The 27,193-nt window shown below is 44.9% G+C and overlaps 1 protein-coding gene across 7 annotated transcripts in view; it reads right to left on the reverse strand.

Moving 5' to 3' along the window:
• LOC119386874 (peripheral plasma membrane protein CASK) overlaps nt 1–27,193 on the reverse strand; it is a 440,428-nt gene that overhangs the window by 400,763 nt on the left and 12,472 nt on the right. For 2 of the 7 annotated variants that reach the window (XM_049413278.1, XM_049413274.1), the window contains exons 3-10: nt 25,615–25,692; nt 22,921–23,096; nt 18,059–18,130; nt 12,756–12,931; nt 9,051–9,173; nt 7,181–7,264; nt 4,447–4,555; nt 2,623–2,744 (exon numbers count right to left, since the gene is read on the reverse strand). In XM_049413278.1, coding sequence (XP_049269235.1) covers nt 2,623–2,744; nt 4,447–4,555; nt 7,181–7,264; nt 9,051–9,173; nt 12,756–12,931; nt 18,059–18,130; nt 22,921–23,096; nt 25,615–25,692 — 940 coding nt within the window. Of the gene's footprint in view, nt 1–2,622; nt 2,745–4,446; nt 4,556–7,180; nt 7,265–9,050; nt 9,174–12,755; nt 12,932–18,058; nt 18,131–22,920; nt 23,097–25,614; nt 25,693–26,529; nt 26,622–27,193 lie in introns of those variants that run through there. The other 5 variants (XM_049413275.1, XM_049413277.1, XM_049413279.1 and 2 more) reach the window with 5 other exon arrangements.

The raw sequence follows: 27,193 nt of genomic DNA on the forward strand, positions 1-27,193 counted from the left end.
CTCGAGGCTTCACAAATCACGAGCTTCCTTGCACACTGCAATAGAGGACCCAACGCCCCTAGACCCTAATTTTGCTACAATTCTCAGTATTACAGGGAGAATAGAAAACTCTATCCAGCACCGCATAAGAACCTCACAGCAATGGAATCTGCGGCGTTACGCAGACTCCAGACAAACACATATACGAACTTACACAGGCTACATGTATTCTACCCCACAGCATACAGAGATATATGTCCGTGGTGCGGGGCCCCACCAACTCTGTTCGTAGGAAAATATATTTTTTTTCACAAATGTCTTTTAAAGATTACTCGCGAGACTGCATACTCACGTTCTTCTGCCATTACATTAGAATTTTCAATTCCGTCATTTCGCCATTCATGGCGAACGGTCTTAAACTATCTGCACGGTCTTAAACTATACTTTAATTTGGCTACACGGCGTTATGAAGGAGAGACGTTCGAGGCTTCTTATAATTAAGCAATTATTTCCTCCACGTATATGACCTAACCGATCGAAATGTCTTCATTATGGTACATTAAACGATGCAGCTGAATTGAATTCTTATTCAGATAATTTGAACGCAAGACGCAGTTGCTCTCTTTTGGTATTGGAACCTTGAAGTCTAGAAACACACACGGGCCAAAAGTAGTGTATAGCTCAAGTCGCAATGTCCACGCACGCGGACACCGCAGCTCCCAACTTATAGTGCCTGTAAAGCGTGCTCTGCGCTGAACTTCAAAAATTGCGCCGAAGTTTTCCTCGCGGATTGCTTCATGGCCTGTTTTGAGCTTATGGTGCGTCAGGGATTACAAACTTTGATGAAGGGATGTACCATTGAGATAAAAAAAAATGCCTTCAACCTCTCTTCTCATAAGTGCAAGTGTGCGTGGCGAAAAGGAGAGGGGGGGGGAGAAAAAGTGTAAAGCCGATTGTTTGTAAAGACAACTTAGCCGCAGGTTCTAAAGTTAAGCACAGAGCACGCTTTACAGGTACTAAGAGTTGAAAATGCGGCAAACAAATTTAAAAAAATAAAAGGGGGGGGGGTGGAGTCTACGTTTTTCTTGAGGATGCAATTGCACAGTACGAAAGGGCGCGCTGTAAAATAAAGCGCACATCCCAATATTAAGTTACAAAAAGTTTCTATCGCCATGTATTGGTTAACGAACAGCTTAGCGCGGTTGCTTGGAGCAGTTCAGCGCTGTGGAATTGGAAAGCGCAGGTAGACAACGATGAAAAACATACGACAGGTCCCCAAATAACGCTTGGTGAACCGTTGTACTAGAATAACGTGTTTCCGTGCCTTCTAATTTTAAGTCCGTCCGTTGCTCCGGTTCTAAACTTATGGTTTAGTAGAACAAAACGCACAGTGCGAAAAACATGTCAGATGACCAGTGCTCAAGCTCCACAACGACCAGTTTAGTTGTGGCAAATCATGCTGGATGACATGGCGTTTTATTAGTGTCTCGCATATTGAAAATTATCTAAGGAGCGTTATTTAGAGGTTGAACTCACCGAGCCCATGCTTGTGCGGAGATGCAGATGACATTCGGGCTGGCTGGTGACGCTAGTGAACTACATATATCACAGTTCTCTTAGGGATTCGCTTTTGTAGGCAAGTAACTCCGCGTGGTTTCGAAGGTGCTAGAAAGTTTGGCCCTTTTAACACTGCGCACGCCACAAGACGTGTGGCCACCCGAACGCAACCACATTGGAAGTATGAGTTATAAGGAAGATATGAGCCTTTGCCTCCGATACGAGCCTTTGCCTCCGAAAGCGAGAAGTGGGTCCTTCACAAGTCTAGGAAACAGTGGAAGCTTCACGGAAGAAAGCAATTGAGTACTCCAGTTAATGTTTTAAATGATTATTAATTTATGATTTCGCTCAGTAAATTTAATGAAATCATTAGAAATAAAGGATAATCAAGCCTGTAAGCCATATAACGTTACTGTAACGTGAACATAGGTTCTTTTTTCTGATTCAAACGCACAAAGCATTATAGTTCACAAGTTATTAGCACGACTAACTAATCATCTACTTGCGTGAAGAACAGTCGTTCAGTTCGGCAGCTGTATTGCGCGCTACAAACATGGCGGTGCTCAGCTTTCCTCGTCACTCCCTCGTACTTTAACAGCCGCGAGTCGGTGCTCCTGACGACGGAACGTTGCGTTGCGGGTCAGCTTATCGAGATGCACGCCCAAAATTATGCGATAGAATAAAGACGATGGAGACATAGCTGCTTTTTAGCGTAGTTTTGCCATATTGCGTCTGGTTCCAACTACTGCCCGTAAATATATTTCGCCTTTTTAGCTTTTCTGTAGAATATCCTCGGAAATTTCGAAAGCGTAACGGTGCAGGCAATTCTCCCTTCAGCATTATTCACATGTCGAGCTGCTTTCGCCAAATAGAACCACGTGACCCTGTTCTGTACTAAATTAGGCAAACGTCAAGTTGTTTCGCTGATAGAATATATTACAGCCATTTTTTATGAAACGGTAGGAAAGGCTTCAATTCGCGCCGATGGTAAAAGATCACGTATTCTTGCGGTATAAGGTTGTAGTACTTGGTTGGCTTGACCTGGAAAAAAAGGAAGGAAGAGGACAGCATGCAGCCTCGACTCACGTCTAGTAGAGCGTGTAGCTGGGAGTCCTCGAGGACGCTGAGAAGGAAGTCTCGGTCCCTTTCGGAGCAGTCTGTCAAGCAGTGGATGTCGTCGAGGCTATCCAGTACCGTGGACACCGCTCCTTTTACCAAGCACAGCACCACGTAGGTTGGAAAACACCGTACCAGAATAAAAAAAAGAAAAAGAAAAACGTACTCACGGAGGTGCCACAGTCATTTCTTCGACTTATTGTTTCATGCACAAAATATACAAGATTAAATCGAAAGATGCTACATCAGGCGCAAGACATGGCAAGCGACGCGGAGGATGCTACTATTTCTGGAATCGGCTGGTCTTATCGATCGACTGTTGGGTGTCGTGTACAGACACACATGTTCCACCCTGACAAAACATTCCACCCTCTTGTTTCTTGCTTTTCATCCGTTAAGCCCCTTCCCCAGAGTAGGGTAGCAAACCAGATACCCGTCTGGTTGACCTCTCTGCCTTTCCTTACTTCTCTCCTCCTCGTCCTCTTCGTGACAAAATTTTAAACGTACGGCAAACACTAAAGCAACTGTGGGACACAAACTAGTGGAACGCAAGTGTTCACTTAGCCCACCGTTTGGTTATTGAAGCAGATGAAAACATTAATGAAACTTCAGCACACGGAAATGACAAAGGGAAATACACAAGACAGAACGAATTGCTGACGAGAGCATTACGGTATTAAGTCATTTTTCTTCCCTAGAGAATAAGGCTAGTGGTTTTAACTTGACAAGTTAAGTCGTGAAGAGAAGGCAAGCAGAAATTCAAGAAGGTGCTTACAGGCACATAGATGTGCTCTTACTGCACCTAGAAAATTACTAATAATGCCAAAGTACATCCGCCAGAGCAGAAGGTGCTCTGTAAAAAGAATATGAATTTGCTGTTCACAGGTAGAAGCCTTTCATTTATTGTAAAAACATTTGCTATTACGTCTCTCATTCAAACGCAGAAACAGTCTTCCTAGTTTGGTGCGAATCGAGCGACGTGTCGTTCTCGATCTTTTGTCTCGCTGACCTCTGCCGATGTAAGCGCAATTCTTAAAGCCCGCTTTGATTGATGTGTAATTTATAGTACGCATACTCAGGCTACACGTGATAGGACATGTGTTGATATCACGCTGCCCCAACGATTTTTACAAGGAGAAAAGCAGTATTAGGGTTCCTTGAAAAAGCGGGTACATATTTATGTATTCTTACGCTGAGGCACAGTGCACATGGAAAAGGGAATGAGCAAAACAAAAAATAAAGTGGGAGGCCGTTAGCAAGAGTATAGCGCCTTACATATAAATATTTTGTATATACATTTGTGCCCAACACTTGCGCTTGTGAAAATGCTGAAGCCATTTTTTTTTTGTCGAGAACAATAGGACCAGTGGAAAATATAACTCACATTTGTATTGACTGAAGCAATAAGGGCATACAACAAACCAGGATTTGCAACTATTTGCTTGCTCTAATTTGCGAGCATCGTTATCACCGATTTTAAGCGGCACCTATCAAGTCCGCTGGACATTTTTGCAACTGTACAGCGTTTGTACTCGAAATAGCATGACCAACAAAGAAGTCGCAGCACTAGTTGTGAGAAGCAAGATGCCCAACTTAGCTCTCTATATGACGTAACAAGCATTGATCAATTGTTGAAATTCTTGGTTGGGATATATACTATTGCCCACAACAGATTGTGAAGTCGTAGGTAAATCTGACAGATTTAGCAGGAATAATTTATACGGGTGGTTTTGCTTGTTACCAATCGATGAAGCTGTTCGCGATTCGTCACAAAAACTGTAGGCACCAACCCACCTATGGCAGTCACTTCTTCCTCAATGCCTTGGTCTAAACTTGCGTCTAACGCTGGGTCACTGTAGAAACTAGTCCATTTTGGGGATGACACAGCTGCTAGCACAGCACCCTGCAAAAAAAAAAAGAAGAAAGAAAAAACGCAAGCAGTTACGTTTACTAGGAACAGTGGCAGGAAAGCCTCACACCTCAATTGCACGACGAAGATATGGAAAGTTATGAAAAAAAAGTAACTGAGAATTAAGAGTTCTGTAGAGGGACTAGCTTAGCAATGAGAAATGTACCAAGCAGTGTTGTATGCGTTACCGGAAAAAAGTAACTAAATACGTTACTCGTTACGCTAAAGAAAAAGGAACGCGTTACCACCCTGCGTTACCAATAAAAAAAGTTAACGCGTTACCGTTACCGTTACCGAAAAAAAGTAACGGACGTTACTTCCGCCGTTACTCCTTATCCAGGAATCCTAATCAGTGCGTCTTCGCTTCAAGAACCTACGATAGCTACTTTATAAAACTCTTATTTAGATATCACGTTAAAGTTGTCGCCCAAATAAATATCCAACCCCAGATACTGATTAAACGAGAATAATTTGCACAAGTTTGCCGTATCTTCGTAGTACTATAGTGGCCTAAAGTTGCCTGTATAGTTACATGTGATGACTTCTAACTCTGTGGCACACGGGGAAGCTGTTTTTCGGTATGGGTCGGTAAACACAAAGCAATCGATTTCATAATCAACGCTTTCTGAAATTAAAACGTCACTGAACAAACTTGCAGAATTGTGACAGCGTGCTTCTGCTACCAAAATCAATGCGCGAATTTTGTAGCAATAAAGGAATGCTTAAATGGCATAAATATGAAGAAAAGTATTTGCGCACATAAACAAGTTTATTTTTTTTTTCGAGTGACCTATATAAATGCCGCAAATATTGTGACTGCGTACGTGAAAGTGTTCATGGTCAGGCTCGCTTGCTCAGAAGTTCAATAACCAGAAGCGTTGGCGCCGGTGCAAATATCAAGAAGTAAAAGTATGAATATGAAGTTCATAGACAGTGCTAGAGTAGTACAGGAACAGATTTCTAATGTTGCTACAAACCGCTGAATAAAAGCAACCGCTGCCTTTAGAGCTTTAATCGCACAGCTTGACTCGCTTATTAGCGAATACGTCCACACCTACGCTAAATAGGAGCTCGGCGGACGCACTATATGGTACTGCTGTATTCACTTTCAGCAAGAGCTGGTGAAGGTGCGGATAGTTTTCTTTGAGCCCGCTCACGGCGATGCCATGCGGCACCAAAGGCAGACAGTCGCTCATCCTCGGTCGGCCATTATGTTCTGAAGGGATCCGCGAAGAAGTCATCCTCCGTTGTGCTTGCACCGAGCCTTGCATGTCCGCGAGCCGAGCATATCTCGACAGCTCGCTTTTGACGGTTACAAGGACCGCATTACACTTCGCTTCATCGATAATCAACGACAACTCGCACCTCGATAACAAGGTAGCTGAAACTATAGCAAATTCATTTATGAAATTTCGGCAATTTGCTCCCCATTGCAATTTTCCCCGCGCAAAAAAGTACCCGCCCATTCGATGTCGCTTTGTCAATGCTTGGCGGGCCGACATCAGCCCGCCGCAGCGGCAAAATAACGTCGGGGCAGGCTCTGAGAAAGGCACTCCTACAAGACGAATGAATTTTTTGTAAGACTGCGAGTATCATTGGAATTAAAAGTAACGTGTAACGTGACACCTCACGTTACCGAAAAATAGTAACGAAAGTACGTTACCCGTTACAGTTCCGAAAAAGTAATGAGTACGTTACTTAGTTACTGAAAAAAGTAACGCGTTACCGGTAACGCCGTTACTTGTAACGCGTTACCGCCAACACTGCTACCAAGGAATTCGGTGAAGGTATTGTTGCTCTACCAGTGACACTACGGTACAGATATGGCGCTCGGAAATGTACTCAATTGAGCTAGCTGGAATAGAGTTGGGCTTTCAAAGCTCGTCTTATTCGGTTCCACTGTTGCACGTCAGTGAAGAAAGCATCTTTTCGGCTGAAAAATAACCGAGCTAGCTCGCAGAAACTTTCACAGTACCTGAGAAAAGTTTAATGTTTCCTGGTTTTAGGCAGTCTCGCTACTAAATGACGTATGATTCCTCTTTTGCGGCATGCCTTTCTATTTCTATTTCCAATTGTATATTTAGGGAATGCACGACACGGTAAACCTGCGTCTTACACATACTGCAGCTTGATTAGTGGACTCCATTTCAATATCAGCATGCATGCCACATCCGAAGAGTGCCTGCTCGTGAATTCAATGAAAATCAAATTGAATGAACATGGGCATATGCTGAAAGTCATTGTAGTTAAGCGTTTTGCCCAAGGTGGCCTTTATACAAACACCCAAAAAAAACTACGACAGTGTTATATCTCTGATGTAGGCTGTAAGCCAAGCGAGTGCTCGACAAAAAAATCTTATATAGGAAATTAAGATTCCAGTGGAAAAGACAAAGTTCATTATGAAAAATATAGTTCGTTATCAAAAAGAGTCGCGTTCTTCACACGCACATTTATACTTGGTTTTGTAATTTTTTACACCCATGTACCGTTTTCTGGATTTCGCCAAACGCCTTTAAGGAGAAAAAGACACTGTGCCACCAAACTTAGCCATTCAAATCACGTCACACAATCACAAGATTTGATAGTTTCATCGCCTGAATATAGCCTTGATGTGCTCACCTTGAGCTTTCTCCTGGCGTTGAATTTTCGTAGTTCGTCCACCGTTTCCTGGAGGTGTACCCTTGGTGCACAGTGATCCCGATCCTGGCGAAGTACCAGCGAAAACGACGAGGGTTTTACTTGCTCCAAATATAATCATGATCAGGGTTAGGGGACATGTGTCAGGACGCCATCTCACGGTGTCAGCCACGACGCCTTGCTTGAACAGAATATGAAAATAGGCGAAAGAAATCACGCCTGACAACCAAAACTAGTTCTCGGAGTCGACTCCCAATTCTATGCAATAGAGACCCACTGAAGCATTCTGTTAAAACTCCAGTATGGCGCCACAAAGCGCGTACGTTCCCAGAACGTGGGAAGGTATGACAACACCACTATTAAGAGCCTCTGGCTGGAGTGAAAGATATTAAAATACCCTGCACAACTACGGTTCTACCACGCTACTCGAACTTGAGCTGCAGAAAAAGTTAATGTCGCCATGTTTCCAGTTTGTGCTGGTACTAGCATATGCATGTCCACGCTGCACTTGATTTTGCGAATTATATCTGTGATTAAATAAGCTAAACAACATGCCCGCTATAGTGAAAGACCCTTCCGGCACTCCCTTCTAGATCGTGCCAGGTATGGTTTTGGTTATTCACATATTATCGTCTCATTATTACTATTTTGTGTGTGTGTGTGTGTGTGTGTGTGTGTGTGTGTGTGTGTGTGTGCGTGTGCGTGTGCGTGTGTGTGTGTGTGTGTGTGTGTGTGTGTGTGTGTGTGTGTGTGTGTGTGTGTGTGTGACTGAGCTGAGTAAACGGGCGATTCAGTTTACCAAAAGGATGCGTAAGTGTGTGAAGGAAAATATATTCCCTATACATTTTCTGTTAAAATTGAGTACCGTTTGTCTACATAATCACCGCCAAGGTATAAAACATCAGTCAAGGCTCTCTAGACTAAGTTCTAATAGGAAAAAAAAAAGATTCCCGTGAGTTCGACGGCACGCCCACAGACAGAAGCGCTGTGCAAGACTTTTCCTTTTGCGTTTTTTTTTTCATTCATATGGACCAAAGATGGATTATCGTTTAAGTGGATATAGTCATTATACAGATCCTGTCTACGATAGTGTCAAATTCGACCTTGTTTCTTAACACGACAGCACGTGACTTTATATGACCTCCTAGTGCCCATTCATAATTTCCCATCGAATTCTGAAGCCAACAATAGCGGATAGTATTAGTTTTGCAGGTGACTTGTTTCACCCTAAATACTTACTGCGCAGTGAAAATATACTTCTTAAACTCTTACATCTCGATTAAAGTTGCAAAGCAGGCTAGTTGGTATGGCATATTTTTTATTACTTTGGTAGCGCAAAGAAACAGCACTGTGCGTCTTCGTGCGCCCTTCTTGTGTCCTGCCTCCTTGCGCTACCATGGTATTAAAATATGTGACGTCCTGTCTCTGGCCTCACCCACGAGCAATTCGGAGCTGTAACCTGGGACACCGTGCCTCTGGAAATAAAGGCTAAGCGTAACTTTAACCGTGCTTTTAAACGCTTTCTCTTGTCTTGTGAATTGTAACATCTTTTTCCTTCGTAGACAAACTTATACATCATTAAAACTTGCATGGGCATAAAGCCTATCATCATTCCATGGCCAATAATATGCGCTACTAACCTTTATGTACTTTTTATGCTGTACCAGCTACTAGCCACGTAGACTATTGGTCCAAATATTTTGTACGCATTCTCAGTAATTACGTCTCAATAAAACACATTTTGATTCGATTTGATTCGCATGGCGTACTCAAACTACCTGCTCCTTATTCTACAAGCACTTGCTGTATCCCAAGGTATGGCATACAGCGGGGCTAGAAGGTATGGTCCTACCCTGAGCCAAGGGTGGTTGAGCAGTTCCTGGACGGTGTACCGTTCCCGGGGGTCGATGCACAGCATTCGCTGCATGACGTCCTTGCCGTACTCGCTGATTTGGTCCCACTGACGACCGCTCAGCTGCGCAGGAAAAAATACGGATGGACTAGTAAGAGCAGCGCACCCAAGAACCTTGGGACAGGTAGCGACCGCGGAGCCGAACCATGAGACTGAGTAGCTAGAAGAATAATAATGGGGTAGAGTACATTCGGCAAGCATTTTCAAATCACGAATGGTAGTTTGCCACTATCCCTCAAGAGGAAGGTGTATAACAGCTGCATCTTACCGGTACTTACCTACGGAGCAGAAACCTGGAGGCTTACAAAGAGGGTTCAACTTAGATTGAAGACGACGCAGCGAGCTATAGAAAGGAAAATGATAGGTGTAGCCTTAAGGGACAAGAAGAGAGCAGAGTGGGTCAGGAAACAAACGGGTGTTAAGGACAACATCGAAATCAAGAAGAAATGGGCATGCGCAGGACATGTAGCGCATAGGCAAGATAACCGCTGGCTATTAAGACTAACATACTGGATTCCAAGAGAATGCAAGCGCGCGAGGGGGAGGCAGAAAGTTAGGTGAGCAGATGAGATTGGGAAGTTTGCGTGGCCGCAGCAAGCACAGGACCGGGTTGATTGCCGGAACCTAGGAGAGGCCTTTGTCCTGCAGTGAGCGTAGTCAGGCTGATGATGATGATGGTGATGATGATGATGATGATGATGATGATGATGATGATGAGCCAAGAACACGAGACGAATAAAGAGATATCTCTCGATTATGCGCTGTTGTGAAACGGAATAACGTGAGCCCGAATAACGACAAACGCTTAACGTGTGACTGACAGATAGAGAAAGAAGAAGGAACAAGGCAGGGGGGTTAATTAGACGCTAGTTTTTGGTTTTGCTACCCTGCACTTGGGTGGGGATATAGATGGATGGAACGAACATAAAAAGTGAGATAAAATAAGAATAAAGTACACAGAATCGAAAATAAATCAAACGACCTCACTCTCTTCCATCGGAATATACTACTAGCATCGCAATAACTAGAGTAAATAGGCGTACATTTCAAGTCACGCTGATATTTGCTCTACTACTACAGCATGCCTCAACGCAGTCGCACCAGTTTGCCCTCCATACCACCTTTTATTTTGGCCCAAGTTATAACATCGTACAAGAAATAAAGACAGCATTGTGGAAGCGACGCAATTCCGCTCACCCATGTAACCCATCTACCATTCGCTTACGTCAGTATAGGCTTCGGCCATCGTCTGCTTGTCTTACTGCTTAGTGGCAGTCGCTGGTAGGCCGTTCCTTTCATCTTCTGTAACTGACGGTACAAAGAACATCCCGCTCACACGAAAGACAAATTGGACGGGACAGACGGAGTAAGCGCCTGTCCGGTATGTCTCTTCCTCAGAGCGCTGTTCTCCCCGAGCAACCTATCTCCGAAGACAAGCCCAACTATAGGACGTCAGTGTCATTCAATTATCTTGTCACGTCGGCAAAGCGAGAGACATTTTCATTCTTCCTAAGAGGCTGGCGATCGTGCCACGCATTTAACCGCTCTTATAATCGCAGTGTAGACGTACCGATTGCGGCAATACATCAATAAATGAAACAGCGCGGCGATCCGGTGCCGTTTCCCACTCGGTTTCTGTGCGAACAGCGCAAAAAAAAAAAAAAAATGCTCAATCCCCGTGTTATCAGCGGCTGACGAAAAGCAACGATTGAATCTGGAAAGTGCAGTGCTACCGTAAGGTGAAACCTTGTCCGTGGTCTGGCGCGATATGACTTATATTTATTAAGGGAATCGAAGTCTCGTTAACAATTTTACTCGGTTGTACCCGCAGTATGATTAGACGTTCTTCCTTATCATGTGCGCATAATGAAGACATGGAGTTGTTGATAAGAAGCAGAACTGCAAATCTTTCCATGTATCCCGCTGTTTCTAACTCTTCCATCTGATCTACCCCGAGGAAGGAAGGAAACAGAAAGGGAGAAGGCGAGGAGGTTAACGAGAAAACCTTCCAGTTGGCTACTCTACTCTGGAGGATTACTAGGGAAGGGGAATTGACGGATGAGAGAGAGAGAAAGGATCAAAGAGAAGAGAAAAAAAGAAAGAAAAAGAGCGAGAGAAGGAGGATATATTCATATAGAGAAGTACTACGTTATAGTACAGTCTATTTCATATCTCACTTTAATCCTTACAGCAAAAGGATGTCTTGCGAAGAGTAAAAAAAAGTACCAGGATATGACCATTTCTAAAGAACAAGACAACCGCATACGAACGGTCGATCCTAAATGAAATCACCCGCGCGTCAACAGCTTAAGCTTCGTAATCTCCAAGGGGTCAAGATTTCTCCAATGAAAAAAAAAAAAAGCACACATTTAGCAGGAAAACGAAAGTGACGGGTTCACCAAGACGTGAAATTGAAGGACCCTATGTCCTTGGGCAAACGCTCCTTTTACCGCCTTTCTCTTCTCTCTCCTCTCCCTCTCCTTCTCTCGGTCTCTCTGCATCGTTCTCCATATGTCTTTTGTTACGAAACGGTGCGGTCGACAGGTTCCAATCCCCACAACCATAAGAATGCAGAAAACTGAAAGTGTGGCGGAGGCCAAGCGGCCAGCGTGCCGCCCTCTATCAGTTCGATAGAGAAGACACTGCCCGCCATTTTGAATCCTCGCCGCTGGAGGCAGCACCGTGCAAGAGACAACGGGGGGAGGGGGAAATAAGGCAGCGAAGGGCAAGACAGGAAGCGCCAGACGTGGAAAAAGAATGAGCTGCAGAAATTAGCATCATTTCTATTTCGATCACAGCTGCTAGTGCTCTAGCTCCTCTTTCCGGTATCTCTTTCTTTTTTACTTGCTCTATCGCTCCATGCGTTGCAATTATGAGACAGCTTTCCATTCCGTTTCCCCGCATTCTTTTTCCCAAAAAGGGAACTCCTCTTTCCCGCATCGCATTTATCTTGAACGCAACCAAGAGTTTGCACAGACAAGTGCTCAAGCGATCAGAATGGTATACTTTGCACTCGATATTGAAAGCATGCGTCGACTTCAATAAAACGAATTTTATTTTTTGCAGCTCGAATGCTCAAGCTGCAAGAATTGGCGGAAATAAGTAAGTTCCAACAACTCGAGCACAATAGGTACTCTCTAATGGGTGATTTAGTACCAAGAACATATAGCGCGGTTCTGTAAACTGTATCATTTAGAGAATCTGAAGCGAAGAAATATGTTATAATAATTTACGAATAATGCAAAATACTAGTTGCAATGCCCGCGAGGCGCTGAATTCGATATCACAGCCAACCCATCGCGGTAGCATAGCGGCCGAGGTGTCACGCTGCAAATCTCGAGGGTGCGAGTTCGATTCCTGCAAGCATTGTGTTGCTCTAACTGCTAACTTTCAACAATCAAAGTTAGCGCTGTGTGTGTGTTATCTGTCCGATCCTGGATGCGCTATATATGCATCGGATGCCGCGCATTACGTGGCTCAGACAATTTCTTTCGCTTAAAGGCAACTCGTATATCGGCCACCCTTGTTTATTCCCTATATAACCCATTCTGCAGTCTAACGAATTTCATGTCAAGCCTATCATTCTTGCTATAAGAAATATTGCTATACAAAACGCGGAAGAAATAATGGGAGAATGTTACTCACGTTCAGCTTTCCTTGGCAGATGGCCTCCTGCAGGCGCTCCTTGGTGCCGAGGAAAGGCAACGTGCCCGTGAGCAGCACGTAGAGCAGGACGCCGCAGCTCCACACGTCGGCGGGCTTGCCGTACGGCTTGCGCTCCACCACCTCGGGGGCCATGAAGTGCGGAGTGCCGATGCGACCTGTGCACGCCAACCACTAGTGGCCGCACATAGCGCTTGGTGGACAGCGCTCTTCCGCGGCAGCATCCACAGCGAGAACACACATTACCCGAGGCTCAATGCTGGCGCGTGTTATTTTTTGATTAGCGAGAGTGTGGAAAACGTGAGAGCGAACGAGAAAAGGCGTGAGAGTGAGATTAAATGCAGTTGGTCAGAGCAAACTTGAGTGAATAACGGAGTGGAGAGTCAGTGTGCTAGTAAAAGTAAAATAGCGGGAACTTGAATGAATGTGTGCGTGCGAGAGGACATGCTTCCGGAGAAGCCATTGACGGTGAGGGAAATCCTGTAGTGCGCGCTAAGAAAACGGCAACTGCGATTTGTTTTGTAACTAAACAATACAGTAAACATGACCACACACGAGAACTAGGCAAGTTTCTCTCCCTGCCTCCTCCCCGTTGGCATTGAACGTGACAGATTTAAAGATTCTTTCCTGCCGTAAGTGACCTAGATAATTACCACACATGTGACATTTATTCCTCTCATGGTACTTCAATATCCTCCCTTTTTCTTGAAAGGCGAAAGCCCCAAATGTCCATGTTTTAAGGTCATGTGAGGTGTGAAACATATGGTACAAAAAAAAGGAAGCGAGCGCGCCAGCTGCGAGTTATACTTCGTTCACTTCGTCTCTGCGGCATTCGCGTGAGCAAAAATATAAAAAAAAAACTCATGAGCGCGCGGGCAAAAGCGTACTTGGACCTTCCGTTGATGGGGTGTTGGACTTTGTGCTGATGTGGTACCCTTTATTATGAACGCTCTGCTGATGAGCTGCTGAAGTTTACTATTGGTGACGGACGACGCACCAGAACCTAATAGCTGGAGGGGAACACGAAGAGTGTACGCTACGGCGGAAGAGGCTACGGAGAGCTCTAAATGCCGCTCGTTGTAACCGCCGTCGGGAGGCTAAACGGCAGTTATGGTGCATTCAGACGACGGACCGAATCCGGACTTGGAGGGGCGGACGGGGTGTCACGTGACCTCACACCAGCGCTTCTCATCCGCGCCTCGCGGACGGATAATCCCAACCTGTTTTTCACATCGGGATTCTGGCGGCAGAACGCTGCAGCTTTAGCGGGCAAAGCAGCAGTGTCTGGCAACCTTTTCTTACACTTTTCTTCTGCTCGAGCCGTACGGCTGACCTCGCAGCCAATCTCAGTTCTGCGCTTGCTGGCGCTTGGTTCAGTTTACTTCTGGGGCTGTATTCTAAGACGATCTCCTTTGAGATATATATCACTTTCAATGCGCGCTGATTGGCGAGTGGGAGAATAGCGGGTAATTTGTCGCTTAGTAAGGCAAAGTGGCGCTGTCGCCGAAACCGGTTGTCTCAGAACACGGCCCGTGTTTAAACACTGAATTTAGGGTCATGATGCGAACCAAGAGATGGAACAATAATGTGCAGCAATGCATTGTGCACTGTCGGTACCTGTTATTCGCAAAGGAAAAAAAAATGCCCCCACCTCCCCGAAGGGAATCGTGAGGAAATGCGATGCATTTCTTGCGCCGAGAGTACATGGCGTAGTAATTTTAATGGCGTAATGCTGGACACATCGATGCGCTCAAGTGTCTCCCTTTTGGGCGCCTCTTTCAACGAACGCTTCCTACGTGCGTTCGTAATCACCTCAGGGATGTTACCACCGCCTTCAATGCAGCACAAACGCGTTTAGAACGCGCTGTTTTCAGGCTGTGCCAAGGCAGCACAAACGCTACAAACGCGTTTCAAACGCACTGCATTGAGGCCGTGGCGCAGGGAGGAGAGAGACAGCGAACGGCGAGAGAAAGAGCGGCGAAGCACTGCACCTACCCTCTCCTACACTCTCTCCACACACGCGGGAGCTCCGCCGAGCTTCTGCGATGCGAGCGCCCTCGCACGCCAGAGCGCGCTCCTCCTCTCCACTCACTCTCCGCTACTCCGCCCGCACCACCTGCTCCGGTTGCTAGGGGCGAAGATTAAGCACGCGCGCCCGCAGCTGTTGCTATGGGAGAGGGAGTGAGAGCGGAGAGGCGCGCGGACAACGCCGGATGCCTCACATAGCCCGACTAAGAAATGCATTAGCCTTTAAAAAAAACTGCCGCTATCGGCACATCATTGTATCCTCTCCGTGTGCGGTGCACCAAGCGCGACAACAGCGAGGTCAATCCTCAGCAGCTCTCTGTACAGCAGATTTTAGATGCGAAGCATCTTATAGCGGAGTTCAAACCGGTGGTGGTGGTGGTGGTGGTGTGCGGCGTGACCACCCTTACTGCGCATGCGCATACCCTCTCCACACACCTCCTCTTCATTCCTCCTCTCCACTACCCTCCCCTTTCACCCTCTCCACTCCTACTCTCCCCTCCCCCTCTCCGCTCTTCCTCTGAAACGCGGGCTAGACATGCCGAAATTCTCTCCTGCGCAACGCAGAGATGAGCGCCAGCGCATGCGCGTCCCCTCCACTTCTCTCTTCTCTCCTACGCTGCCCCCTCCGGCGCGCCTGTCGACCGCGTTCCCCGCTCGCCCTGTGAGAATTAACGGCCAGGCTAGAGGGAAGACACGACGCGCGTAGCGTTCCTCTTCGCGTTCCACGACGCGAGGTCGGTAGCATGCCCAACGATCGCCAACGGAACGCGATCGTGCAAGTGCTCCGGCTTCGCATCGCCTCATGGTCCCCTTTAGCGGGAAATGGTGTAATTTTTCTTCCCATTCATCCATTGAGCCAACAACACCATTTTCACCGAAAAAATTACAGTCCTCGACAATGCTCGACGCTCGCCAAAGCTCGGCGAGCTTCGCGTTCTGTCGGCCTCCATGTTGTCGCATACCATCAAGCCGGTCTGCTGGCAGCGAGCGCACGTAAGCGCAGAGGCTGCTGTCGAGAGTAATCTGGCTTACTGATGATGTCTGCTAGGACCCCGTCTGTCGTGTGGATGCGCCTGCAGGCGGATCATTCGCGGATTAGCCGTCCGCGTCCACGGCAAATCCGGATTCGGTTCGTCGTATGAATGCACCATTACGGATGAAGCTGACGCAGCTGCCCAACGAGAGCAACATGCGACCCTAATGCAACGGATGCGTTCTCGGAAGTGTGTACTCAGAGTTGGATCTCACAGAGTGTGAATAAAAGATGCACGTAAACAGTGCGAATGGCGTGGTCTCAGTTCATTGCAACTTAAGAGAAAGTGCTTTGACAGATTCAAGTAAACAGTATAGTTGGCGTGCTCCGAGTTCATTGCAACTTATTACAGAGAAATTGGTTTGGGAGCCTACACAGACGCTTTAATGTATGTAACCGAAGTATAGCATCGGTTTCACAGGACTCTGGCAGAAGGTAAACAATACTTGAAGGTTCTACAAATGTCAGTATAACAGTTCATAAATGTCAGCAGAATGTAGATGATGGTCAATGGGTAGTTCTTCGGGAGCCTAACCAAAAGTTTAAACAATTGTAAATATAAAGTTTGATAGAAAGACCGCCGGCCCCGAGCATATCAGCAATAAGTTGTACATAAACTTTAACACGACATCATCAGAGTTCAACAGCAGATCCACAGAAGGTCCAAGTAGGTTCTCACCTTAACATTGTGAGAAAGCACTAAGCATTCCCCGTATATGTTTTCGTTTTTGTAAGATAGATTTTAGTCCACCAAAATAATAATAAAAAAAAGAAAGCGCCAAGAGACTCTCGTGTAGTGCAACACGGGCTCTCGCAGAAAATATAAATCTCAGTATTGTGTACACAGCGTACAACTACGCTCGCTTTACCACTCTGAATAAAGAGCACACAAATACAAAATGTCACATGGCACTATTGGCTCACTTCTCTAACTTCTGCGCATCCCTCTTTTGGCGTCGGTCTTTCATTGCAGTTCTACGTAGAAGTCTGGTACATAGCTTGGAAAATCGACGAAGCCAGCCTTGAAAGACACGTAGGTACACAAGAAGGGAAGTTCTGACGACCAGCGTGTGTGGTCGTCAAAACTTCTCTTCTTGCGCACGTGTCTTTAAAGGCTGGATTCGTCGATTTTCCAGTTGTACGTATCTTTTAATCTGTTATCCACTAAATGAATTACCCTGGTTCTCGCCAAAGAGGAAATCTTTTTTTTTTTTCGGCAATCTCGGTAAAAGACAACTTTGCCACAGCTTGAGTACAGTGCAAGAGCAATCATGAAAGAAAAGACTAGTGCAAGGTAGAACGACTAAGCAAGATAGTTTACAACACCCTTGCTTTCGACTTATCATCTTACATCGCGCTCTCTTTCTTCGTGTTGACGAACACGTGCCAACACGCCCGACAACGCACTTCCCGAAGGCACCGACCAGCATGCAGCATGTTGCATACACTTAGAAATGATTCAACCGCACGCCTACTTATCTTCAGCATAAAATTTAAGTATTGGTCGAGCGCTTTCACGTTGCAGGCACCCTAAAAGCACTAAACCTCGAACGATACCGCTGGTATAAAGCCTCATCACACGTGAACACAAACTTATACACAAACTGACACGTGCGTAAATTGAAATGAAAAAAAAAATGACTTGTGTGACGGCTTTTCTTGCGGTCTTCGGGCGGTCGTACTCCGATAAAAAATATTACGGAGCGAGCTGCGGGCATCGAGCTCAAACTACGTAGGCATACACGTATCTTAGAAGCGCGTCATCTTACTCTAGGAGTTGTATCCAGGCATTCATTGCTCATCACTTAGTTACACATTCGCAAGTAACAGTCCCGAATGACATCAACTCAGCACGTCAAGCTCTTGGCGCCCTGATCGCCAAAGCACTGATCGTCATATTCAAGAATAGGCATTGCAGTCACCAAAAATAGGGGAGGGAAACGGTGCAAACTGAAAAAGTGCAAAAAAGAAAAGAAATAACACTGCATGCACATTCAATGCTCGAATGCACAGAGCAGTTGCGCTCAGACAGGCAGCTGTTTCCGCATAGCAAGTGGGCATGCAAAAAGATTGAGGAACGTTAGTGTGATGACTATGCTATGTCCCGGGTGCGCTACGTGATAGTGATGGGAGATAAAGAGGAAAGAGCGAGAGAGTAAGGAGAGAAAGGGAGAGAGCAGGTAGGATATCAAAAAAATGGTCCACAGCTGGCAGCTTGTCTTACCTAGCAAGTCACATTTGTAGTATAGCCGGCATGCAAGGCTTAGGTTTTCCCCGTACATAGATATCTCTTTCTCTGCAGAGAACAGGGGAAGGAGAAACGGCGACGTGAAAAAAGAGCCCGAAGGTCAAACCGGTGAGAAGAAGGGCAGGACAGTGCTAGGACAGTGGCCGGAAATTGATTTCGCTCATGGCTGCTGCCACGCATCGGGAGCGTGGGCGAGCTTTGCAAAAAAAAAGGTAAAGCAGAAAAAAAGGCAAGTATGAAAACAAAATGCTTCCTGTCCGATCAGAAGAAGCCAGAGAGTGATAGAGAAAAAAAATCAGCACAAGTCAGCACTTGCCACTCTCGGGAGAAATTCGAACCTTGTGTGTCAGGAGCCTCCCAAGAAAGATGTCTTTTGCATAAAGAAAAGAAAAAACTGTGGCGTCTTCTGTCTCCACACGACCTATAGCTGCCAACAAAGAGCAACTTAGCTGCCTGACACCGCCGTTCTGTCATACCACTTTCACCGATAAGCACGCTTTACGTTTAGCTAAAACCCTTGCAAAGGAGGGGAGAAAAGTTCTAAAAAGGAGGAGGCCCTACAACCGGTGCAGTGTTTACAACTTTTCGCGTAGAGCAGCAACGTTTCCTGGTATGAAAGGTGCGTCATGACGCAAATGTTCGTGCGAGAAATGATTCTCGAGCGGTTGAAAGCAATGATAGGGGGCGCTGCTTTTTTAAAATTTTTTTTGCGATCTGAGTTAAAGTGGTTCGATTTCCTTTTTCGTATGGCAAGTGGATTCGTGCCAGGATTTTAAAAAAATGCATACAGCGCACATCAATGCAGCACAACAACCAAGCATCAAATAATCAAGACAGCAGCTTTTCGTCTGCCAAACACAGCTTCTCATTTCCTTCTTATATAGCAAAACACACTCAAGTGCTTTTGTCATGAACATATTCAAGAGACAGCCTTTCCATTCATTTTCCACGTATGCCTGGTGCAAACGCTTTTTGTGCCTCTTCCTTACTTAACTGGTCCAACTCAGCGCAATTTCTTTAACCTTTAAACACAAGAAACTTGCATGCGCTTACTCTAAAAAGACGTTATTGCAGCTGCCGTAAACTTTCTTTTTGGCGAATCGTAGCGTTTCTATGATAACGTACCTATATATATATATATATATATATATATATATATATATTATATATATATATTACGTTGAAAATTTAGCAATACGGCTAGAACAGTCATGAGTATTGTGACAAAAGCACTTGGTGAAGCTCACTGCATGCAGGAACCATGCTACAAATGGTATGCGAAGTGCCGTCTGTGCGAAAGTGCGTATTTTGCAAGAAAAGTTCACAGTAGTGCCCTAAAACTTGGCAATGCATTTATTGCGCACAGCTACGCCTATGCGAGAGTTTCAGAGATCTTGAGAAATTCTGAGATATACTGAAACAAAAAAGAGCACCAATTGCTAAAACACGTGTTGGATGAATACTCAAGACTCTTTTTACTGATAACATAAGCACCCTCTAAATTTCACCACGTCATTCCTTTCTTTAATACCATTCATTAATTCCTTTCGTTGGAATTACTTTTGGAGCATCTGATGAAAATATTTCTGTCAGCTAAATTTTAAAGCGTAATATCGATGGTAGCTAATGTTCATTATCGATAAAGAGCCACTCGCATTTCGCACATTCATGCAGAAGTGACCGAAAAATGCTACAAGGCGCATCATACGACACTGACTCGCAAAAGAGCCAAGCAGTTTCAAGAGCGCACAGAAGGCGATTCCTTGACAGGTCGCCTTGCGAGTAACGCTACAAGATCAATACGTTGTTCGCGAACATTTGAGCAACACATAGTTCATGCATAGCGACATGTAATAAGACTAAAGATAGGAAACTAAATATGGCACGCATGAACTCCAGGCAGAATTCTCGCGTACATAAAAAAAAGGGGTCAAATGACTGATTGCTATATGCGCAAGTCTGGAAGAAGAAGAGTAGATAAGGAAAATAAAGAGAAGTAAGACACACACAGATGTTTCTAGCGCAACTCTACATCTCCGCTCAACCTTTCTCGGTGTCTTTTCACGCGTCGTGTTTTGTTAAGTCCTTACAGCGACCCTGCTAGCCATTCAGGCTATTCCACTGAAAAAAGAATATGACAAGCAAATTCTACATCCTTCTGCTTAACAGTTTTCAACGTAACATTGAGATTAGAAAGCTTAAAAAACAGTTTCCTGGGAAAGCGCGAATCAAGTCATTAGTTCAGTGAGCGCATAGATAGTTGGCTCCGTGAAGGTGACGTTAAGGAATGCCCGATAAAGTCAATTTGCTGATGCTGAGCAAATATCAGGTTCCTCATTCCCTCAACAGAGAACTAAGCGAGTCAATCGCTAAGACGAACGCCGAGGGAGCAATATTTGAGCATTAGTGGACCTGCCAGCCGTATAATTTGCATGGCGGGTGGAGTATTCCTAAGCGCAGCACACTTAAGTACGTCTCAGCAGCATAATTTGACCCCACTGTGCATAATTTATTAAGCGCACAAGTTGCGAATCTAAAAGTGCACATAGTGCATTTTCTAGTCAGACACCAGACTTAATTCAAGAGGATTACAGCTAAACATGTACAGATCAAGATGGTAGGTCGATGGAAAGGGCGACCTGCCTGTGCAGTCGCTCTATCAAATGACAATGAGACCATCCATACGCATAGTGAAGGCAACTTTCGGTAGGATATAGGCAGCTAGAGCAGTAGCCGCAAAAGGAACCCGTATGGATTTATAGGAGGTGACGGCCGTGGTGTTGGTGATGTTAGAGACCGAATTTCAGGCAAATGCCTATTTTGTTCCTTGCGCTCCTATTGCGCCACTTTCATATATATCCATGAATTAGAGGTTGAAAGAGGCTTTTATAGTGTTTTTACAGTGCCTATAAATGCCTTTTTTGGGCGGTTGTGCCTAAATGAACGTAAATGCCTATAATTGTCTATATCAAAACTGGCGCCTACATAAACAATATTTAGCCTCAATTTTCGCTTTCCAGTGCAGTTTGGGACTAGTATTCATGTTACAGGGCATCACTGACTCTTCGGAACTTTACAGGGACCAACCCCATTAAAGTTTGCATCATCATCATCATCATCATCATCAACGTCCTCCTCTTCTTCAACCAGCTCCCAGAAAACAAGAGCCAAGGCTGTGCTCCTGAAGGCACCCTCTTGTGCGCACTCGTTCAAGGAGATGTTGACCTACGCACCCATTCTGCCAAAGCCGACCGTCACACGTTGGCGAACATGGCTAGGAGCTGTTGGGTATTACAACCGCTACTTTTCGGACATCAAGGTCGGGAATAACAATTTTCCAGGTGACGAGAGTGCCACAGTCAGAAAGTCTCAAGCTGTCCTCTCTGTGGATAGCCTCGAAGGAGACCTTCCATACTTGTGCGCCTACTTCAGGTTCCTCGAAATCACTATAAGAAAACTTGAACGCTCGGCACAAACTCTGATTCTGAAGATTGCGCTAATTCTTCAAGCGCAACAAAGAATCGCTGCCGTTCCTGAAGGACCAGTGGCCAAAAAGGCACGTACGAAGTTGCAGTTGGTCTAGGATAAGAACGAAGGATTTTCTGTCCTTAAAGAGGATTCAGGGGTCATGCTGATGCACCCTAGGATCCCAATGTCGGTTAAGTAATCGAATATTCCCGAGTACAACTACGCTGTAATAGTATCTGTTGACGACGGGTATTTCTTAGCGTACGAGCTCATTTTCAGTGACAAAAGGCACAATTTCGAATCCAAAAGTCTGGAGATGGTGATAGTTTGCTATTGTTTCCACAGTTTTCGCACTGACTGTTAGACAACGTTCCACGTGCTATCCAATCAGGTTCCTTCAAACATGTCCACTTCAAGTGGGCGGAAGTGTATTTGGCAGTGTTGGGACAATTCGGATGATGTCATTGTATATAAGAAAATTGCCAGAGTTTCACGTAACAGTCCACATGTAATAACACGTTAATTTCTTAATACATCATGTATCTCGTGCATTTATCATACGTCTCTTTTTGTTATGTCTTAATTTATTTGCGCCAGACAGATATAAAGTAGCGATTTTTGAATAAGCATTCCCAGCTTTTAAGTATTATTTTTCATGTCTGTTTCACTATATCCGACGTTCGCGTAAGCGACTGTGGCCATTGAAAACGAATTTGAGCAGTGTGCAAGTTAAAAGTCAATTTATCGTCATTATTCCAGCAGTCTTACGGGACCATTGCACGGCTATGTTCTACTGTTGGCGCCTTTGTTCCATCACAAACAATGACATTTTTGTTTACCTGTCGTAGATAAAAGTCAGGCACGTCTTCGCTTGAAAATATTTGCGTTTTTGTAAAAATTGATTGCACCTATATTTAGGATGTTGGGCGCCTAAAATGTTGTTTTGCCTGCCTATTTCTGGCGCATAAAACGCGCTTTTTTAATGCCTGAAAATCCAACCCGGCTTGTAGTGGTGATTACGCTGCAGGTGGGGGTTAGCGTGGAAAAGCTGGCGAGCAATCGATCCGACTGAGCTTCTCTGCTTACGCAACCTCGCGGGAAGCTCACAAGAATGCGAGCTACTTCATTAAAGCACTATATTCGGACCTCCTGAAACACTGCCCCTTAAATGCGCACGCGGGGAAATTGTACTTTTCTGACTGTTGTCCAGAAGCTACCTCATTTCGGATATCTAATCCAATATAATGCTCTTGTAAAGCAGGCAGGTTTCTTATTCATAAAGCTGCTTGTAACTCGGGTATTTCGAATCAATCACTTGGCTAGACGCCGACACGTCCGAGTAATAAACGTAGCCAGCGCCGTACTCTCACCTGCGGAGCAGATGTAGTCGTACTCTAGCTGAATGGCGGCCCCGAATCCGCCCAGTTTCACAGGCGCCGAATTCTCTTTGGTGGCGAGCAGAACACAGTGGGGCTTGATGTCTCGGTGGATTATGTCGTTCTCGTGGCAGTACCGTAGTGCCTCCAGGATTTGTCGCATGTAGTGGCTGAGACGGGTGAAGTTGCAGAGATGGCGGGACGAAAAACAAGCACAGGTGGTAAATCAAGGACGTCAGAAACCTGAGCTAGCTCGTAACGATTCACCATCAAGAAGGCGAGGGGGTGCAACAGGGGCACAAAGGACAGACAACGTAACACAAACGCCGTGTGTTTGCGTTGTCTCGTTTTTCGTGTGTTCCGTGTTTGCATGCCTTATCTTCTTTTATGATGATAAATCGAAATTGTATTACACCAGATTCGTGCCTCGCCAGTACGTTGCTATGACCTATTCATACCCGTCATTCGGTCCTCCCAAAATTTCTATTTTATTGCTATTCTTAAAGACAAAAGAACACACACACACACACACACACACCACACCACACACACACACACACACACACACACACACACACATATATAATATATATATATAGATATATATTATATATATATATATATATATATATATATATAATTATATATATATAGTAGGTACAACACAATGCAGGCGTTGTCAACAGTGAAATAGAAAAATCACACCATCTCCCGCTAAAGGGGACCATGAGGCGATGCGAGTCAGTGTTTCGGCATGTAGAGCCGCGTTCTACAGGTGGAGTGGTGAGGGGGAAAGGGAGAGGAAAAGTGGAGAGGGGGAGGGGAAAGGAAAGGAGGAAAGTGAGGGGGAGAGGGGAAGGGGGAGGGGAGAGGGAAGGGGAGAGGGTTTGCGCATGCGCAGTAAGGGTGGTCACGCCGCCGCACACCACCACCACCACCGGATTGAACTCCGCCATAAGATGCTTCACATCTAACATTTATTTCCCAACAGTTTCGGGAGGGGTCCTTCCTTCGTCAGGGGATGAGTTAACTCATACCCATTACTCGAAAAGAACTGGCCCATTCAAACATTAATCTACACTTATATATATATATATATATATATAAACACAAGAGGGAACGGCAGGGGGGTTAATCGTAATTACCCCTGGTTTGCTACCCTACACTAAGGGAAGGGGAAAAAAGATGGAAAGAAAAGTGGAGAGAAGAAAGTTTATCGACCTATTTTCCGCCTGCCTGTAATAAACAGAGCTGAGATTACAAAACTGAAAAGGACGGTATACAACGTAGTCCTTGCTTTCGTCCTTTCATACATTTAGCACGTGAGACAAGCAAGCCCATGCTACTCTCAGCCCATGCGCTCTTAGTTTATTAGGCTTACAAAGATTCTCCGGTGCTGTTTCACGCGCTGATTGGTCCTGCCGAAAAAGAACTAGCCAATCCGCGGACCACTTAGAGCCATAATACTTCGTTTCAAAAAAAAAAAAAATGGAGGTGCATTTTGCGAAAGCAGCCAGAGATATTCAGGTCCAGTTAGACAGTCATCGTCTTTCGGAATGACCGGGACAGTAATATGACTTCTTTTCAGTGACCGTTATGTCACTAAGCGGTTTCTGCGATATTCTTACATGTACTTGCGAAACACAGTGATAAGAAACACACTCATTGATCAGCACCTTAGCTACGCAGGACATTGTTAACTGGCAACAAAATGCCGCGTACCGTCCACTTCCGTTTTGCAATATCAGCTGTTACACAGGCTCATTGAGCAGGTCAAGTCATGAACTTTGCAGAACATACTTGGAAAATGATACTTTCCAAAAACTCTTCAGTTGTTCTCTCAATGTTAGAGAACCACGGTTGGTGAGCGCTTGTGCAGCAACCGACCGTCTTTTGTGACATAGGTCACTGATTCACGGCGCCCATTAGGCGATCCACGGTATGCTGCAATGCTCTGTGACGTTAGCACTTGACAAAAACGTGATTTGCAGGACATCATGAGCACGCGCACCCATAAAGAAAACCCAACAGTGACGTTCTTGTTCTGCTGCAAGAACAAGCGGAATCCCTGGCGAAACAGCGGTTGTAAAATCAGTCTGTGGAATCATGAACTCATTATAAAGCAGGATTTAATGGAAAGCAGGATTAGTATGTCACCAGAATAGAGGCTTTCGCACTCCGTGACTTATTCGAGATACTATAATTATCTCGTTCCGCAACTCCTTTACCTTTGACATACCTGCTTTTCGACTCCGCTTTTGTTTCCGTCTTTCCTCACATTTCCCTTTCCCCTAATGAGGGGCAGCAATCATAAGCTCCAATTCCTGTTGAACCTCGCTACATTTGCATCATTCGTCAGCCTCGCTTCTGCTCAACATTGCATTTTTGTACTGATCACTCCCTTCTACTTATCGACAACATACTGGTTGTTTACAATAACACGCATAGATGGTACATAGTACTGGAATACGGCCTTATGAATTATGGCAAATATGTGAATTGGCGAGTAAAGCCTGAAAAAAAAAAGAAGAAAAATAAACGAATGGCTTTGGCGATACTAAATTTTAGCGAACAGCAGCCTCAGGTGATTGCCTTCTCTTGTTGTAGTTCAACTCCCACCGTCGGGATAGTTCACACACAAGCAACATCGGCGACGCCGCAAAATAAAAATAAAATGCCGGTATTTACCTGGCCACCGCTTCGCTGTACACAAACCCAGCAGTGGCTCTTTTCACAATTTCAAAGCACAGGTCCGCCCCTTCCATGCTGCAATAAATAGAAAAAGAAAAGTCATGTCACTATTCCGAAGTTAAACTTTATCTACCCAAGCAAAAATACTGGCAATGCAGCAAAGATAATTTCTCTCGTTTTACGCCTGCAGTTTATGTCAAGTAATGTTGGGATAGACTTGAAATGACTTTTGAGGGCCTAGCTGGTGCATGCTGAGATGGTGCGCTTGTCCCTTGTGTATCTTCCTTGTGGGTTGCGTGTTTTTTTTTTGCGCTCAGTAATTTCATCAATGTGCGATATACCACAGCACGTAGACGCCTTACCGCATATTCTGAAAGTTGGCATCCCATTTTCACAAACCCTTACAAGACAATCCCATAACGCTTCACAAAACTCAGCAGACAAAAGAAAACTGATTTATATGTGAACTGATTCACTGAGTACATATAGATTATTGAGGCAATCCCTTAAAAAGGTGAACGTTGCGCAAGGATTTGCAAGCTTTCTTGACATATTACGAAGACTGTTCCTCGCAACAAAACAATAAGAATTAAAATAATACAAGTTTCAGTGCACAGATCATATCTCCTAGGTATTTATTGAACAATTAATTACACGCACATAATCCGATTAGTGCTCGTTGTACCAGTAAAAATATTAGCTGCAAAAGAACATCGAAATAATAATCGTCATTGAGAAAGAGCGTTCGCTTCCTTCAGCTACTGACACTATTTCCAAAATAAAAATTAGTATTATGCCAGGAAGCTTCTTGAAAAATGTTCATAAGTTTGCTACACTTAAATCGTGTACAGAAAATAGTGGCACTGTAACTCCTACAAGAAATAACGCGAGAATTAAGAATCATTTACTTACTACTCAAACACCATGTAGAGCATTCCCTCCGAGCTGTATGTTTCTAAAAGTTCAACAATGTGCGGATGTTTGAGCATGTGGCAGATTGTGGCTTCTCGCTTCAGGTCTGTCAAGAAACAAGACAAAAATGCACGTCAGTCTTGTTTGGATGAATCTGTGTAATAGCAAACACTCAATCTGGATGCCAACGACCGACCGAATCTCGTACATGAGCACGACTATTTCAATGGCACCGAATCAGGCCGCACACGAGGAAAAGCCGCAGACGTGTACCTAGGAGGTGGTTTGCTTCAATACAGCGACGTAATGTTCGGCTCAGCATTCGGCTGGCCGTGTTAAATCCAGTTCAGCGAATGACTTTTCGGGTGAACTACAGTCCAATTTCACTGAACGTGACTCATAAAACGACAACTCTCACTTCGTAAACAGGGTCTGTGTGCTGCAGCCGACGTTTCGACGAGTAGACTTATCTTCTTCAAGGGTGCAACTGTTGCAGCTTTAAAAAAGACAAGTACGCTTGTCGAAACGTCGTGCTCCGGCAACCAAACCCTGTTTACGAATTTTTCATCGCCAAGCGTCATCTTCCCCTGACTCCTGCCTTTTTTTTTCTTTTTTTTGGGGGGGTGGGAGGGGAATCTCCTTTCAGTCATTATCATATTTCTAA

This window comes from Rhipicephalus sanguineus, chromosome 3, assembly GCF_013339695.2.
Source record: "Rhipicephalus sanguineus isolate Rsan-2018 chromosome 3, BIME_Rsan_1.4, whole genome shotgun sequence".
Taxonomy (NCBI): Eukaryota; Metazoa; Arthropoda; class Arachnida; order Ixodida; family Ixodidae; genus Rhipicephalus; species Rhipicephalus sanguineus.